The sequence below is a fragment of the Triturus cristatus genome, chromosome 8 (genome assembly GCF_964204655.1).
Source record: "Triturus cristatus chromosome 8, aTriCri1.1, whole genome shotgun sequence".
NCBI lineage: Eukaryota > Metazoa > Chordata > Amphibia > Caudata > Salamandridae > Triturus > Triturus cristatus.
In genome coordinates, this window is record NC_140591.1 from 1,198,674,622 (window position 1) to 1,198,692,731 (window position 18,110).

The 18,110-nt window shown below is 43.2% G+C and overlaps 1 protein-coding gene across 6 annotated transcripts in view; it reads left to right on the forward strand.

The window, feature by feature from the left end:
* UBE3A (ubiquitin protein ligase E3A) overlaps positions 1–17,677 on the forward strand; it is a 276,799-nt gene extending 259,122 nt beyond the window's left edge. For all 6 annotated transcript variants that reach the window (XM_085622883.1, XM_085622887.1, XM_085622886.1 and 3 more), the window contains 2 exons: positions 1,624–1,767; positions 16,353–17,677. In XM_085622883.1, coding sequence (XP_085479009.1) covers positions 1,624–1,767; positions 16,353–16,473 — 265 coding nt within the window. In that variant the 3' untranslated portion in view covers positions 16,474–17,677. The remainder of the gene's footprint in view (positions 1–1,623; positions 1,768–16,352) is intronic.
* Positions 17,678–18,110: the final 433 nt, after the last annotated feature.

Sequence of the window (18,110 nt, forward strand, 5' to 3'; positions counted from 1 at the left end):
CCTTTGAAGTGGGAGTCTTTCCAATACTAGCCCCACATCCGGCCCTGGAAAGTTCTTCCCTTCCTCTGTCAAGGCTCCAAGAAGACTTGGGTGACAAAAGACTAGTATCTGATTACTTTGTGTGTAATTTAGTCAACCCCCTTTGAAGTGCAGGTGGGGCAGGGAACTGCTCCTTTTCAGTCATCCTGCCCACAACTAGTCCCTTTGTCTCACTGGCTGAAAGGAATACACAAACCCCAACAGCAGAGCCATTCACAGTTGTGTGACCCAGGGCACTGGCAGAGGCACAAATGGTTAGAACAAGAAATTGACACATTTCTAAAAGTGTCATTTCCAGAAATGTTTCTTAAAATCCAACTTTACCATTAAAAATAATTTTAACGTCCAATTTGTTTGTCTAAACCTATTTATATCTGCTCCCAATCAAATGTTAGCACTTGTTAAATGTAATAAGGTTACCCAATGTTATCCAATATGAGTGAGAAGTGTGTGTTTTGTAAGACGTAGAGCAGTTTGGGGGAGCGTTATCATTTTAAAGCCAGCCGCCCTCCCCATCGGGGGGGGGGGGGGGGGGGGTGAGCAGTGTGCGCTAACTCTTTGTCTCCTCCTAAAATTTGGAACCACACAGCTCAGGTCCCTGGACAGACAAGTCTCACTATGGGGAGTTAAAAATGCACCCAAGTATTGAAATCCATGACTCTCTACCTGGCGTGTTCAGAGGAGAGTGACTGGATCCAGGGGCCCAAGGGGCGACAAAGCACCAATTTACTCTAGTTAATATGGTAACCAGAATATGACTCAAACACCTGAAGGATTGCCGGAATTGTGCTTGCGGGTTCAGTCACATAAAACAGTATGTCGTCCGCATACAATAAGACTTTCTCTTCATCCCTGTCCGCATCGGAAATGCAAAATCCTCAAATATCGAGCCAGGAACAATTCAGGGCGGTCAATGATTCAATAGTGAGAGCAAATAGCAATGAGGAAAAGGGCCAACCTTGCCGGGTACCCCGCCCGATCGGGAAGGTAGGGGGAGCACCCAAATTACCCTCACTGCCACAGTAGAGACTTGCTAGAGCAAGTCAACCCATCACCGGTATTTGGGGCCAAAACAGATCTTCTGCAAAGTCTGGTGAAGGTAGGGCCAATGAATTGCATTGAACAGCTTTTCAGCACCCAACTCTAGGAAGACATGGGGTTCTTCCCTGGGGCTCACCTCTTGACATCCAATTGTGGAGACAGCAAAGATAAGTCAGGTGGACCTACCAGTCATGAAGCCAGACTGATCTCCATGTATAAGCGGGACTGTCCCTGTCAAGTGTCTGGTGGCCAGAATTGTGACTATGACCTTCGTTTCAATATCTAACAGTGATATAGGGCAGTAGGAGCACTATTGGTCGTTATTTAAAGCATTTCAACGAGTTTGATAGATCACCAACTCAACATTTTATTCCATCACAACTGCTGCAGTGCTACTTGAAGCTGAGGTATGTTAAAGACCAAAGTTCCTCTTGTCCATTAAAAGTATTTGGAGATTAATTGTATAAATATATGAAAAGAAATGTGATGAACCATAACTTATAGATGTGCTGTATTCATTTATTTTTTTCTCCTTCTTTTCAGAGAATTCTGGGACATAGTGCACTCGTTTGCAGATGAGCAGAAAAGGCTTTTCCTGCAGTTTACAACAGGCACAGATAGAGCACCTGTGGGAGGACTAGGAAAATTAAAAATGATTATCGCCAAAAATGGCCCAGACACAGACAGGTATTGTAACAATTTTTTCTTGTAAATCCCAAATTTGAAGAATTTATTAGAATCTGAGACCACTATGTTAATTGTAATCTTCAAATGTTATTTTCTAGTGTAATGTGCAAGCTATGCTCTTATGGCCTTTGAACTGTTTAAACTCTGTGCTTGCTATAAATGCTTGGTGAGCCCTGAAAATATAATTTCCTGATATTGTAATTCCATGATGTTTTACAGCTCGATTTTACATACTTTTCAATTAGGCATGTAACCCCCCACTGCAAGTCTCCTCTATGTGGCATTAATGCGACAAGCTTCAAGACTGACTCAGACAACCAGTCTGCGCGTTTCATTGTTTCTTCCAGTCAAACACAGCCAACATAGATTTTGAAGCCATGGAGCCTCTAATAGATTGTGCCCCAAAAAAGAAATGTATCTGTACCAGTTTCTGCTATGATATGTTACCCTCCTGGCCAGCGTGGCTGAAAACACGGGGGCAAAAGTTTTTTTTTTTTGTTTTGTTTTTTTTTATTATATCAAAAGCTGGTTGGCATTCTGTGGCTGTACTTACCTAAGCGCAACTCATATTCCTTTAGACAACTGACCACACAAACACTTCTAGGATTAGAAAAACACGAGTAAGGTATTGTCTTCGTCATTCTAACAATGGTAAAAGTCACTCGTTCAGGAGTAAAAATCCCACCATAGATGTCTAGGACCCTAGTGTCACTTTCCTTTCTGTAGCAAAATAAGCACAGCAAAGTTGGAACCTTAGCTGATAATTGCTTTCTAGATGAGCTTTCATTAGAGGGCCAGATTTGCAAGAACAGCTGTAGAATGTTGATATCCCTCAGGCTATTATACCTTTATTGAGGGTGTATTGTAAACATAATGCCTCTGATAAGCTTACAGACCAGGGGGTGTTGACCAACCAGATTGCAGGATACTGGAGAGTGCCCTGCAGGAATGACAGAACAAAAGTTATTTGAGGATTTATACACCTTCCCAGATTCTGCCAGTTCTCAAAGAAAATTGAAGATGGAAACAATATCTGCTTGAATGGGATGGAGGTCCTGTTCCAGACACCGTTTTTTCTAGGAAGAGTTGTATCACTTGCGAGGACTATCCGCCCAGGCACCACAGATTATTTCTGCAGATTTTGTCAAAAGGACCAACGTTTTGTCATGCTTCCTGGAAATCTCCAAGTGATCAGTCTGAGACGACCGTCCACAATCAGCAGGTGAGGATTGCCAAATGTACCTGTCATGAGTTCTGAGTTGGTGGAAGTGGAACTAGTTAGTTGCACAAGAGCTCTAACAGGATTGTACACCGTACCGGAGACCTCTACAGAGGCGCTACCAGCACCAGATCTGCTGCTTGCCTGCAGATTTGAGCTGTGATACTGGGCAGCTTGATAAAGGGGGGAAATGCATAAAGAAGTTCCTCGCCCCAGGTCTGCCAGAAGGCATCTGTCGCTTTCACTTCTGGATCTGGCGAGTGGCCTTTTGAGAAGGGAAGCAAACCGGTCCAATTGGCATCGGCCCCAGTGATCCATCGGATGTAAGATGACTTCTCTTTTGAACATCCCGTCTCTGCTGTCCAGCAAAATCTGAATTTTCTATCTGTAATATGATCGGAGAAGCCCGGCAGGTGCTCTGCAGTGCCTTAAATCTTTCGATTAAGGCGAAAATGCTAAAAATCATTTGCTAACTCAGCTAACATCTTTGACCTTGTAAACCTCAATCTGATGAAATTCTTCACTGTCAAAATGTTGTCCATCTTCCAGAGGACACTACAAGTCAACTGATCGTTTGTTGGAGATTTCACAGCAAAAGATCTCACCAATAACTCCAAGCTGTTTATGTACATTTCCAGCTCCTCTGACAACTATTTCCCAACCGCCCCCTGGATTTTTTCCCCACACCTGGCAACCCAGCCCATTGTGCTTGTGTTCGATCCCATCACCAAGTCTGGGAGAGAACCAAATATTTCCCGTCCCTGCCGTTCCACACCTCCATATGAGCAAGCATTTAACAGATGAGTCATTTTGCCATAGGATAGGCCTTTAAAGATATGCGCGGTTTTCAGTCTTTGAATGGCCCTGTAATCGAGATGGCTTTAATCTAGGCCAAGAGCAACCCGACAATCCATGCAATCTGCCTCAAGGGTTGGTTGACCCCGTTATTACCGTTCTTAATACTTACTTTATTGCATACATTTTTTAATTGGGCTGCTCAAGAGTCACCTTCGTCAAATTGACCTGGGATACCAAAAACGCAAGTGACTGTCATGGACAAAGTTGAGATTTCTGAATATTGATCAGAAATCCCAGGTTCTGCAGGAACGTTACCGGCAGTTGATGTGTCAGGAGAGATTGGTTGTGGGAAGTCAGGAGAATTTCGTCCTGAAAGACGATTGTTCGATATCCCTTGGCTCTCAGAAACTCTGACACTGGTTACATGAGCTTGGTGAAATACCTTGTGGTGGAAGACGGGCAGAATGGGAGAGCAGTGAACGTGTACATTCGATACTGCCTCTGAAACTGTACGAATCTGCAACGTGGCTTGAAAGTAGGTATGGTCAAGTAAGCGTCCTTTAAGACGAGAAGCACCATCTGATCATTCTGTTGCAAGATATCTGCTTCGAGAGGAAACAAAGTGTATGAGTCTTGGGTGGCCATACTGATGCAAAGAACCAAAAAATGTTGGTGCAAGCCCTACACTATCTGCAAGACCCAGCATCCTTCGTCAGAACCCAATTCTTTAAAAACATTTTCACAAGCCCCCTTGGAGAAACATGAAAATGATGAATAATTCTCAACTGAACTTCCTTGGGTGAAGTCTCCGGTGGTGGTGCCTCTGTAACACCCTCTAGAGAAGCGTCCTCTGTTTCTGTCAGGATGGGAGGCAGTCTGTTTTTTGGTCGTCCCAGTAGTTCCTTCTTCTGATGCCTGTGCATCTCTGGGGACCTTGATAAAGGAAGCAACCCGCGGAATGTTCCCCATCAACACTTGTCCTTCAAAAAAGGCCATGGGTAAAAACCGTTATTAAAGTTCTGCTTTACCTGTGTTACCACATTTGCCTAAATCTTTCACAAAAGGGTTTTCCAAAATGGAGTCCCCCCTTCTACAGGACCATCTTCCAAAGACGCTAAGTGACCCAGTTTAGTGTCTACTCTGAGGAGGATAGAAAGGCGTCAAACCAGAGAAATAGATGGCATGTTGCGCCCATACTTCCAGACCTTCGGGATTTATTGCAAGACTCTCATCCTTTGCTGTGATTGCGAAGTCTAATATTTTAGTAAGGAGGCCTGGTAGGTCAAGGTGTTTATTTTGGCAGCCTCTTCATGCCTTGTCCATCCTTTGCTTAGGATGTCAGAAGAATTTCCCCATAAAGTTGGATATTTTTGGGTCTACTTCAGGAGTTGCCGCTCCCTGCACCTGCAGTTTATTTCTAAATTCCCTGTCGAGGCCCTTGCAGATGCAGAATTGCACAGCGTCACTTTAGTGGAAGGGGTTCAGTCTTCACTTCTGAGATGATCCAAGTCTTTTGACGAAAACATTTCATGTGAATCCTGTTTGGCTCTTTTCCCTCACCTGATTCCACTTCTAAAGGCCATTTAATTTTTTTTTGCTGCAGGAAGTGGCCTCTAATGTCTATCGAAATTAATGTCTGATCTCGTATCGTCAGAGTCTAGGAAGTTCAATTACCCTTCATCCAAATAATATTCAATCAGAAGATCACACTGATAATTTCCATCACCAGCCAATTGTGACTTCCACGTGCTAAAATTATCTAGGTGTTGCTCCTCCGAGCCAGTGTTGAATAAAGCACACAGCTTGTCAAGAGATTTGGTATGCAATGAATGTTTGGATTTATAAGAGCAAGTGGTGACCTTAGTACCGTCATTAACAATTTCACTCGCAGACAGCACTGAACTCAGATTCTACTGTGGAGGAGTAATTTGCGGGAGGGAGCGAATAGCTTATAAGTGCTTTCCAACAGCCTTTAATGCAGGAAAGATAGCCTTGTGGAAAGAGGCTTGAAACAATGCAACAATAGTGTCCGAAAGATGCTTGTTCACAAAATAATTGTGTTCCTCCTGTATAATCCCGCTCTGGAAGATGCGAATACTGGCTGGTAATGTGGCCAGTCAAGCTCTCCTCATTGGTACTCAGGGTAGATGATGGAAACACCCACAGTGTGAGGTGACCTCTAGAGATTCGTTGAACACTGCATTGTTTTTAGGGGTTACAGCCAATGTCCTTAAGTGAAGGATGGTGGGAAGAGCCACTCACCACTGGCAGTGCAAATGCAGAAAGATGATCACGGCTGAGAAGAGCACCGAGCCACAGGCTCTCTTTAGTTGCAAGCCACTGGAATTTTAAAACCTTCAGAGCGGGGGATAGGAAAGCTGGAGCGGAACCCACGCGCCATCAAATAATGCCGGCATAAGCCACTGTAAATCAAATCTCCTGCCTCTTGTCCCACGCTCAAGTGAGAACAGGGCTGAGTATTCAGACGCATGAGGAAAGAATTCAAGAACAAAACCATAACGTACCTCAAAATTGGTTGCAGTAACAGGGGCGGCTCCTCCATAGTGGTGGAGGACCGTCACACCACCTCAGGAAAAAATAAAATAATAAAACAATATTATAAAAAAAATGTCACTGACTGGCTGAGCGGGGCAGGGATGCAGAGTGGTAGATGCACTGTAAAGACAATGGCACTGAGGTTTCTCCAACCCAGCTGTGTTGCACAGGTGGGTTGGAGAAACAGCATAGACTCCCAGGCATTGTCTGAGCAGCAAATCTGGCTGCGCAAACCAATCCTGGCACTACTCTCAAGCTATTGAGAGCAGCGTCTGGATTGGGTGGGGAACCTGTGCTGGCGTGCCAGGGACTGCTGGGACGCCAATTGGAGCAGGAGAGAAAAGGTTGGACATACATGGCCTGTATTCAGTGCCTATCTTTTATCAGCAGTGGCTGTAATTTTCTCATTTATATTTTCTCGTATGTGGCCAGGCTAGCATCAAGAGTTGATTTCCCTTTTGCCCTGCTCATAAATGTACTTATCAGATTCATCCAATTTCCTTCATGCTTTATGCTCTTAGGGACATTTGCTGGCACAGTGGTGCTGGAAAGGATGCATTCTCCTTCCGGATTATAGAAATTAAGTTCTGCGGTGTATATATAAACGTTGTATTCCCATTTGTGTCTCAGTTGTCAGTTATTTTGTCAACCTTCAGCTTTCCATTGAACAGCTTTTTGTGCTCCAGTCTTCTCAGACATGCTGTAGATGGGTTTTCTTTTGCTTGATTCAGGAATATTTCTCCACTGTAAGTGAATACAGTTGAGGAAGTTTGGATTGAGCTGTTGTCCATAACTGTATTGAAAATGATTAAACAAAGTCTAGCTGAAATACAACTGCTTCATTTTACAGTCATTAACATAAATGTTGAGTTTGTATTCGTATTATTAATTCTTCTGCAAAATGTCATTAATGTCTTGCTTTTTTAATATAATTTGTGATTCGTATGGTGCTTCAGAGTAGGATATTAAGGTCAATATCTTCAAGATAAATGGAAAACAAATCCTGCATCTGATAGATACTTCTAGCTGCAGATTCCTTACCTTAGAATAACCCCAGGTGTCAGACTGGATCTGGAAGATTTTCAAGCAGTACCCCTGCAAGTAAGTAGGATACATTCTTCGGCTCTGCGTTGGTAGTGTTCACATCGGAAATGACTTGTGCGGCACCTATTTAAGCGTGACCTTGCCGCGCTGAGGTCAGTTTTTTCCTTTCCACCCCAGATAGCGCTAATCCGGTCTGAGCTACGCCTCAGTAATTGTTAGACTTTTTGTCGACTTTTTTTGGTTGTTAGAAGTTAGATTGAATGGATTAATATTTCTCAAATCTCTGGACCATTGTCTGGGCTTAAGAGGTTGGTCAGCACCTTCTCAAGGAAAAGGAAGGAGATAAGGTAGTGATCTGGCCAATCACAGGGGGTTATAGATGCAAGTTGGATGGTGTTATGATTAGATCGAGGGCGGAGCTTCTAATATGAGATGCTCCATTGCAAAACTGATTAAAGTTGAGATCAGTGAGGAGGGCCTTGAGGGTGTTCAGTATGGGGTCTTGTTGTCATTCCAATGTATGTTGAAGTCTCTGAGGAAGATGTGATTATTATGCTTATCCTAGTTAGAGGAGATGGTTTCTATTAATTGTTCGGGGGGGGTAGGGGCGGGGGCGGGCAGCAAGTCGCGTGGAGTTTGCAAACTGTCTTGTTATTGCCTCAAATTTCGATACCCTGGTATTTGCAGGACATTGGCGTGGTTTTTGAGTGTTTCAGAGTGATCGTGGAGGAGTAAGATCAATGATAGTTCCCCCCCCCCCAGTTTCCAAATCTGTCCAGTCAGATGTCATATTGGAGTGGGGGGGAGCGGGGGACTAGAATGTCAAAGATAGGTGAGGAAGTCTCTATAAGCCACGTTTCCGTTACTATGATGAGGTCAAGTTCACTTGTGAGAATGAGATGTGCAATGTCAGTAGTGTGTTTAACTGCCAACCTGCAGTTGAGAAGCATAGGCCTGAGATGAGATTCGGTTTCAAGAAGTAGGTTGTACTCCTTTAAGGATGTGTAGTTGCGACTTGGTTCTCTAAGTGGGTTGGTGGGGATAGTTTGAATAGTACCTGGTGAGGATGGCCTATCTCCGTTAGTAGAGGCATAAGACAACAGGAAGGAGTGGATGTTGGACTCAGATAGGTGGTCAGTAACCCTCTGGAGTCTTGATATGGGATTGAGTTTTCAAAATCAAATTTGGAGGATTTTCGCAGTATGTCACTTGCCTGGGGTAATTTGGCAATCCAATGAGGGGTGAGCAATTTTGTTGGTGAGTGGTGTTCGGTTTGCCCAGGAAGTAAGGTTGAGATTCAGGAGCATCTCAAGCTTTGAAGTGGTATGAATAAGGTTCTGAATGTTGGCTTTAACTAGCTGAAGGTCTTGACTAAGGTCAGCGAGCTTGTTCTTAAGGGAAGTGTGGTAATCCATACCTAGGGGAATGTAGTGAGGCCTAGGGTCGGAGGATGTGTGTGCTTCCTTCATGGCGGACGGAAGGGTCCAAGGTCGAGTGGGGTGATAGGAGAGGTGATGGGAGGGTGAGGGTTGATGGAGGAACTACTATGGGTGGTGATGGAAGAGGGTAGGTGCTAGAAGTGATCAGCTGAAGTATCCTAAGATCGTTAGGCCCCGGCGGCACGTGGTGTTGATAGGTCACTAATGACAGGTTGGCAGCCAGAGTGGTCAAAAGGTTTTCTCCATAGGTAATAAGTGGGGAGGGCGAAGGTGTGTCAGTGAACGGGGGAGGCAGGATAGTGTCCATGAATTGCTCCTGGCTGGGTTTGTCCCTGGTTCTAACACATTGGGTATTGATGCTTCTGTGAGTTAAGGGTCGGGAAGGTCAGATAGTAGGAATGAAGAGGAAGGGCAATGTACCTTTCCTCGAGTGGGCAGTAAGGGGTTGTCAATTACAATTTGTGTAGGACTGGGGAAATTGGTCAATATGTGACAAGGGTGATGTGGTAGAGGAGGGTCTGGGAAAGGCCTGAGTTTCCATCAATTGTCTGGGAGATGCCTGTGTTTCCATCAAGGAGCAGGAGGGGAGCCTTGGACTTCTTGATGAGATGGGGACAACATTCAGTATCCTATTTTTGATCCTCATGAATATTTCATCAAAAAGCTCCAAGTTATGGTCCAATAATTGAATGAGTACTTTTTCATTGTTGTAGAGGGAGATGGTAACTTCGGCCATGAAGAGCATTGAGGGTGTTACGGATATTCTAAGGCCATTTGGTGTTTTCCTGGATGTGTCAATCCTGAGTGGTGAGGTAATGGTTCTCCTCCATTGTGCTCTTTTATTGGTGAAGCTGATTTAATCAGTAACCACCATTCCTTTGCTGGGACAAAAGTAGGTATCGGAAATTAGCGTTTCAGGGTTCCGTTTGAGTAGTTTATCTTTAAACCTTTTTGCTGCCGTTGTGGAGTAGTTAATCTTTTGCGCATTTCGGCCTAACTTTGGCCTCAAGCAATCAGCAGGATTTAAGTTGTCTGATTCCATATTGGCTTTTGATACAATCATTTATGGGTAAATAGTGGATTATTGACATTTGCAAACAGATGTAAACAAGTGACCAGAGCACAAATTTTTCCAGACTGTCACGATGTGTTCATTACTGCAGTCCACTTGAGTAGCATAGTTACTTCCTGTGTATGCTGGAGTTTTCCTAGGTAGAGAGGGTTTTCTGTAGGACTTGTTGGGAGGTATAGAATTTATGCGTTATACAACATTGAAAATCAAAGAAGTGCATACAGGGTGAGACAGTTTAAACGATAGCATGGAGTTGGCAGCGAACCAATGCTGAAATATCCATATTCGGACTGATACTACAGAATTTTGAAATTATGGGAGGTACCAATACTCAGGTATTCAAGCTAGAAAATAATATAGAATTTTTTTTTTTTTAAATCTGTTTATTATTCGATATACAATACATCTCGCTGTCATCTGTGAGCAGCGTAAACATAAAGAACAAAACATTTCAACAACATTACAGTATAGAATTAAAAGATAGCCTGTACAGACCAGATCAGATAAAACAGAGAGGGGAAGCCAGCCCAATACAGTTGCAATATGGACGCTCCAATAGGGCTCTGGTGTTGGGGTGTGACTGAAATCCTTATTTCCTTACAATGTTACCTCCAATAGTCAAGTCCTCTGTTTATTTAAACTTCTAGAAGTCCCTCTTTAATTTCTTGTAGCTGTGTTAGTCCAGTCCATTGTTCACTACAACTAACCGAGGCAGAAAATTGCCATTTTACGTTGAGGCAAGTATGTAGGGGAGGGGCGATGGGTCCCCAAAATGGATGACTGGCTTCTGACACACCACTCCCAATTTACCAAAAACGTCAATGTGCAGGCTTCCCTCGTGGACATGTCCTGTAATGGCTTACACCTTTTTGGAGACAGGGTGGATAATGTGCGGGAGCGTTTCAAGGACAGCTGGGCTATCGCCAGGTAGGTGGGCTTGTGTATGGCCCCCCTTCAACCACAATCAGCCTTAAGCTCCTCCAACCATGCTTATACCCACCTAGCTACCATGGCCAGCAGGCTTCCCAGCCTTTTCGTGGCCGAGGGTGCAGGTCCCATAGACCACGTGGGACAGTGGGAGGCAGGATACGCCATCACCTCTCCCACTGGCAGTCAGTAACATCAGTCTGTTGGGTACTCCAGATAGTTCAACTGGGCTACTCCTGCCCCTTTGTGACAACTGCACCACCAATGTCAACCACTTGTGATCAGCTGATGGTAGACCATCTTCCCTTGCTCAGTCAAGAAGTGCATGTTCTCTTGACCAAGGGAGCCATAGAGAGGGTGCCTGCATCAGAAGTAGGTTGTGGTTTTTTCTGCTACTTTCTTGTGCCAAAGAAGGAGGGAGAACTTCTTCCTATCTTGTATCTGCTTCTTGAAGAATGAGAAGTTCAAACTGCTCACTCTCGCCCAAGTTTTGTCTGCTCTAGACACAGGAGACTGGATGGTAGCTTTGGACTTGCTGGATGCATATTTCCACCGACGCTATCTGCAGTTCACAGTGGTCCAAGAGCACTTTCAGTTTGCTGTGCTACCTTTCGGCCTTAACAGCTCCCCTAGAGTGTTCACCAAGGTGATGACGGTGGTCGCAGCTCATCTACGGAGGTAGGGGATTTCACTCTTCCCCCTACCTTGACAAAAGGCAGTTGTCACCTACCGTCAAAATAGGGCAATCCTCCTGCACCGTTGAATCCCTTTCTGCACCTTTAGCCAAAGTTATTTTGTTTGCTTTATCTGTGACCCAGCAGGGCTCTGCTATTGGCACTGTCAATGGGCATCTTTCTGCAATCTCTGCATTCCTGCAGTTGCCAGACCAACCTTTTCTTATCAAATGTCTTTTGTAGCCAGTTTTCCGTAAGGTTTGAAGGATGTTTTCCCCCACGCCATTAATCAAGCTTCAGTAACACCTCACCCTTGTTATCACTTTCCTGATTTGTGCACTATTCGAAACCTATGCACAATTGCCCTCTTCATCTGCTGACCATTAAAACTGCCTTTTTAGTGGCCATTATATCGGACAGGAGGGTCAGTGAATTGTGGCCCTCTCTCTGCACCCTCCCTACACCTCTTTTTACTAGGACAATCTGGTGCTCTGTGCACGTTCCTCCTTCTTTTCGAAGGTTGTCACTTCCTTCCATGTTGGCCAGAGTATTACTCTGCCTATCTTTTTTGCTCTGCCTCATCCCTCAAAAGAGGATGTAGACCAGAGCATTATCCTACCTACCTTCTTTACTCTGCCTTATCCCTTCAAAGAGGAGGAGAGACTCCACCGTCTGGACCCAAAAAGAGAGTTGTTCTACCTTGATCGCACAAAAGAGTTCCGCTTGGATCATCAACTCTTCGTGGTCTATGTCTGAGCGAAAAAAGAGAATGCTGTGAGTAGAAAGCTGGCTCTTTATATAGTGGATCAAAAAGCGGTACACTGTGTAAAGTCCAGGCAAACCCAAAGGAATTACAGAGGCTCAAATGACACCCTAAATGCTCTCTTTTGTGGTATTGAGGGCGAGCAGTTAGGCATATCGGAGAGTAATGCGAAGCTTTTATTGCTCGCAGTAAGTAAGATACACACTCGATAAATCCAACACCAGTTTATAAAAAATTACACATACTTTTGTATGAATTTCGATATCAAGATCACCGTAATCAGGTAAGTACTTTTTTGTTATGAATTTTTACAGTTTTCAAAAGTTGACACTTAAATGCTGTTACGTGCGGTAATGTTATCCTATTGGAGAAAAGCATGTACTGCATTTGAGCCTTAACTGTGACTTACTGGACTGTTCACTACACCCCCTAGATGACCTTTTCCTTTTGGGAGTGGGCATCACCCTGTCCCAGAATTCCTAAATCCACCACACCAAAGATGGTGGAACACCTAATTTCATATTCACTTCAAACTAGTCACCCTAGAGGTGTGCCTAGCCTGGCAGTGTAACACACCTCCTGCATAGCTATTTTCCCGCCTGTCCTGGTGCCAAATGGGCCCAGGGCAGGGGGTGGCATTTCCCCTATCTGGGGAAGCCTGGAGTCGCATATCAAAGTCATTAGCTGACTTACCAGCCTTCCTGGAGGAGTGGGTGGTAACACCTCGCTCCAGAGCAGGCATTGTTCCTGATTTCCTGAGAACGAGGGCTCTCACTTCTGGGGGTTAGGAACTGCTCCATGGTGGCAGGCTGGACAGGACCAGTCTTCCAGAACACTAAAGGGCTGATAGGCTTCAAGGGGTACCTCTAAGTTACCCTCTGGGTGCATGTATTAAAAGATCCAACACTGGAATCTGTGTGGGTTCATTAATACGAAATGTTTGATACCAAACACCATCGTTTTCAGTAAAGCCATTATGTAGCTGAGAAACTTGTTTTGATCAGTGCCCAGTACATACCTTAAGATGGCTTCCCTGTTCACTTGTACTGTCCGTTATTGAACTGGCCAGTACAGGGGCGTATCTGCTCATGCAGATATGTCCTCACATGTAATATAGTGCACCTTGCCTTGGGGTGATCTACAAATATTACATGCAGTGTTAGGGGACATGACACACAAGTATGTGCCATGTTCTGTTTTCACTTTTTGGAGCACCTTGTCACGCAGCCTGCAGTGACAGAGTGTATGGGTGTGGTGCTGGGTCCCCTAGAGTGGCACAAGATATGCTGCAGCTCTTAGAGACCCTCTTAAGTACCTATGCCTTAGTATGCCTTATCTACCAGAGGTACCACTTACTAGGGACTTACAGAGGTGGTATTTACCTGGCCACTTGGGGATCAGGTGACCAATTGTCTTGTTTTGGAGAATGAGCACTGGCACTGAGGACCTGGTTAGCAGGAACCTAGTGCACTCAAGTCAAAGTTGCATCAAATGCAAGGCAAAAAGTGTGTGTGTGGGGGGGTGGAGGGACTACTGCAACAAAAACCCTGTTGGCTACACAGTGCACAATGAATCATCCTGTGCATTAAGATTTACTACGCATTGGCCAAAAAACACCCCGCTGAGGGCTTGCGGGCTCACTATCGGAGCCAAGGCTACAACCACTACGTTAACTTGCAGCGTTCCTCCCCTGCAAATCTTTCAGGCGACGTGGGCATCACTGCAAACGTTCACATAACATTATTAAATTGACAGTCAGGTCCATCATGATGGGCACTTAGCCCGTTTATTCTTGCAGGACTTTTTGGTCTATTCGGGTTCGCAGACACTCCTTCGGGGGGGGGGGTATTGCTTGGGTATCTATTCTAAGTTATGGAATCTGAGGCTAGAAGTCTCTATCAGATGAAAAAGTTACTTACCTTCAGTAACCCCTTATCTGGTAGAGAGACTATCTAGCTCCAGATTCTTTACTGACCCTCCATCCTCCCTGCTCTGCAAACTGGTTATGGTGCAAGGGGCACTTTTTCTGGGCCTTAGTCTTTTCCACACCAGTGGGCAGTTCCGATTGCGGTTCTTCGCTCCTGGCGTGTAAAGTTACAAATGTAACTGAACCCAAAATATGGAGTGATGCACCACCAGAAGTATAAACAAAGTTGTTTTTCAATAAGTATTAAAGTCTTTCCTAGATTTTCATACACAGTCCTTTATTACAAAAAGGTTCCATTTCAGGAAATTGTCAGCCAACGTGTTTTGTTCATAACAATGAGCTTCTTTAGGGCATAAGATTAAGTGGCGTCTCGTACGCAATATGAGCATGTACAGTGGTCTGCGTGGGCCTCCTTGATAAGCGCTCTCGGTCTGTGTGACACGATATCTGCTGCCTTCTGCTCCGTCCGGTGTACACGCTCATATTGCGTACGAGACGCCACTTAATCTTATGCCCTGAAGAAGTTCATTGTTATGAACGAAACGCGTTGGCTGACAATTTCCTGAAATTTAACCTTTTTGTAATAAAGGACTGTGTATGAAAATCTAGGAAAGACTTAGACTTATTGAAAAACAACTTTGTTTATACTTCTGGTGGTGCACCACTCCATAATTTGGGTTCAGCATTTCTCTGCATCGCAGTTAGCACCAAACAACGGCAGGTGCTGGAGTGGTTAATGCACACCCTTCCTGAATAATTGCTGATCTTCATACAAAGGGTACACAATAGGATAGTGCGGTCACTGTGTCCGCCATTGTCTGTTACTTTACACTGCTTTTACAAATGTAACTGATTTCAGCCGTGGCGCCTATATAGGTACAGCGCACGTCATTGCTGGTACGGATGCCAACACAGAGCTGAACTTCACTGCCTACTGGTGCACAGAGGTACTGCTAGAAAATCTTCTGGGTCCAGTCTGACGTCTCTGGATATTCTAAAGTAAGCAATCTGCGGCTCGATAGTCTCTACCAGATAAGGCGTTATCGAAGTTAAGTAACTTGCACTTTTATTTCAGTTCCAGATGAGTGCTCTATGTATTGTGCTGACAACCATTTTCAATTAATGTTTTAGTTCTTACATGACTACAGGGTATTTGCCAAGGTAACTTTTTTCCCAGGATATTGATCCTGCCACAAAGGGGATTAAGAATTCCCCATTTAAAACAATTGTAATCTTCGTGAGCTTTCTAACACGTACAGAACCATTCATAATAAGATGAGCTCCCTACCATCAACAGTTGCTGGTGAAGGAGCGGGCCCCTATGATGAAGCATTCTACCTAGTGTTTGGGGAGCGATCGGCATCCTTTTTGTGTGAAAACAGTTCTGCTGGGAAGCCTTGTAAGTTGCGAGTGTAGCAATCCTAGATAAGAGCAACACAGTTCTTTTGTTTTTTATTTCTTGTCTGATGGTGGCAAAATAATTGAGAAGAAGCTGACGGGCATGCCGATTCACAAAAGTAATTTTTTCTTGCAAGGTTGATTACCACCAAGTAGTTAAGGTGGAGGGATGCGCATAATTGGGGCCTTTCTCCTTTTCTAGTTACTTCAATACATACTGCACCTGGTTGGTCACTACCAGAGTGCCCTTCCCATTGGAAAATATTGCTTATACATGGTAAGAGTACCCGTACGTCTTTCTGAAACTATCCAGAATATGACCATGTTTTACTTCCCTGGCATTGTTACACAGCAAGGTTACTGAGATCGTCAATATTTACCACTGTTTTTCTTTGCTACAATAACGTCTCAGTAGTAGCAGTGATTTCACAATAAAATAATTCTTAGACACCGAGTTGTTTTTTGAGGAAACTGAACATTATTGTTTTGAATAATTTAGGTATCATTCTATGGCGTTCATCGTATTTGGATATGTTATCATTGAGCTGACCATATTTTCTGGTTTACAGGCTAACTGACTCTGATGACCCAGTTTTAACAATTTTGTATGTAGAATTAATTGAAATACGTTGTGTAAACGCTTTGTAACTATTGTGTAGGGTAATGACGTAGTTGTTTTTATAATTCCTATAATGGTCTCATTTTTACTTTGATTTGTGCTGCCCACCTTGCTTGTAATTTCAATTTGTTTCTATTTGTTTCTCATAGGTTGCCCACCTCTCACACATGCTTCAATGTTCTTTTACTTCCGGAATACTCCAGCAAAGAGAAACTGAAAGAACGATTATTAAAGGCCATTACGTATGCCAAAGGATTTGGCATGCTATAAAACAAGAAGTAGTACATCAAAAGGGATCAACTGCATAACGTCCCTGTCCAAAAATACCAAGGCCATACGATAGTGATCTACAAGTAGTCACCTGTGTTTGTGCCTCCCTTCTTCACTGGGGACATTGAGCTGCAACAGCAGATTTCAGCGGCGTATATGAACAAATTCTTTATTTTTTTGTTCCTTTTAGCGTGAAAGTGTTTCGTATTCTTTCACTTGTATGTACAGAGAAGTTTTCCTGAATATTTATTTTAAGGGTTAAATCACTTTTGCTTGTGTTTATTACTGCTTGAAGTTGAGCCTTTTGAATATTTAAACAAAAAACTGTACTTTCCCAATTAAATCATTGCCATCAGTTGTAACATTCAAGTATATGCTAATTTTTATTTGCCCCTCATCTTTTCAAATCAGGAACTGTACTTTTTTAACAGTTTGATATGAAACTTGAAGTCATGAAACAGTGTGATACAATTCATTTACTGCTGTTCAAGCCCCCACAGAGTTCTCTTGGAATCCTAACTCAATAAAGTTGGAAGGGAGAACATAGAATGTCAAAAAGTCGCCTTGAGAAGTTTACTTTAGCCACAGCACAACAAAACTAATAAAAAAGAAATACTCTATGCGTTGTCCTCATATGTCTGGTAATGCATTGTTTCATTGGCGCATCCTGTTTCTTGGTATGTGAGAGGGTAGAAATTAGACATATTGTTTTAAAAAAAATTACTGGGACAGTTCATTTTCTGCCAAACAACGATAGGATAGAGCAGAGTTTGTTGCCAGAAAGATAGGACATTATTGATGTATTCTAAACCAGAAGCATGTGGAAGTGCACTTACAATTACGTATATTAATTGCCCATTGCATTGACCTTTTAAATAGACAATCCAAAGTCTTCCCTACATGCTTTGTCATCATATTTTTTTGACCTGTTCCTTTATCAAGGCACATGATCAGTGTTGCAGCATAATTAAAAGGGATAGCTACTGGGTGTAAAGAAGTTGTCTTCTCACAGTAGATAAGTTTGAAAAATTACAGAAACAAAATTTACTTCTGATGCCTCTTTGTTGTATATTGCTAACTTCTCAATATACTTCTAGAAAGGAAATGTTTTGATCACTTTTATGTACAACATTACAATTTATAACATTGGTTAAAATTTTTACATCAATGACAGATCATATCAGAAATAAATTTGTTTACTTTTCCTGGTCTTCTGTGTGTGTTAAATCTGTTGAGAAATTTAATGGATGGGCTTTTCGATACCTGACCTAAGATACTTATTGATTGTTTTCTTGCTAGTAGTCTAGTGGTAGATGATGTGCACTGCTGAGCTTGTGCCTTGACAATTGCTATAGCCTATTTTTGCAGACAAAATTAATGCAGATGATTTGGATGAAATAGGCATAAAAGCTTATTTAAGCAAATGTCATTGTTTCTTAAATTAGTGCGCCACATACAATTTTGAGGAGATTAACTTGTTTGAGACAAACTCTACAACGGTAAAATGTTTGTTTTTCTTCATTGTGTACTTCCTAACCACCCGTAAGCATCAGCAGAGGAGGCTATGCAAGTTAGATCCCTAGCATATGGAGGCTTGTGATTAAATTTCACTTATTTGCTTCTATTCTGGTTAATAG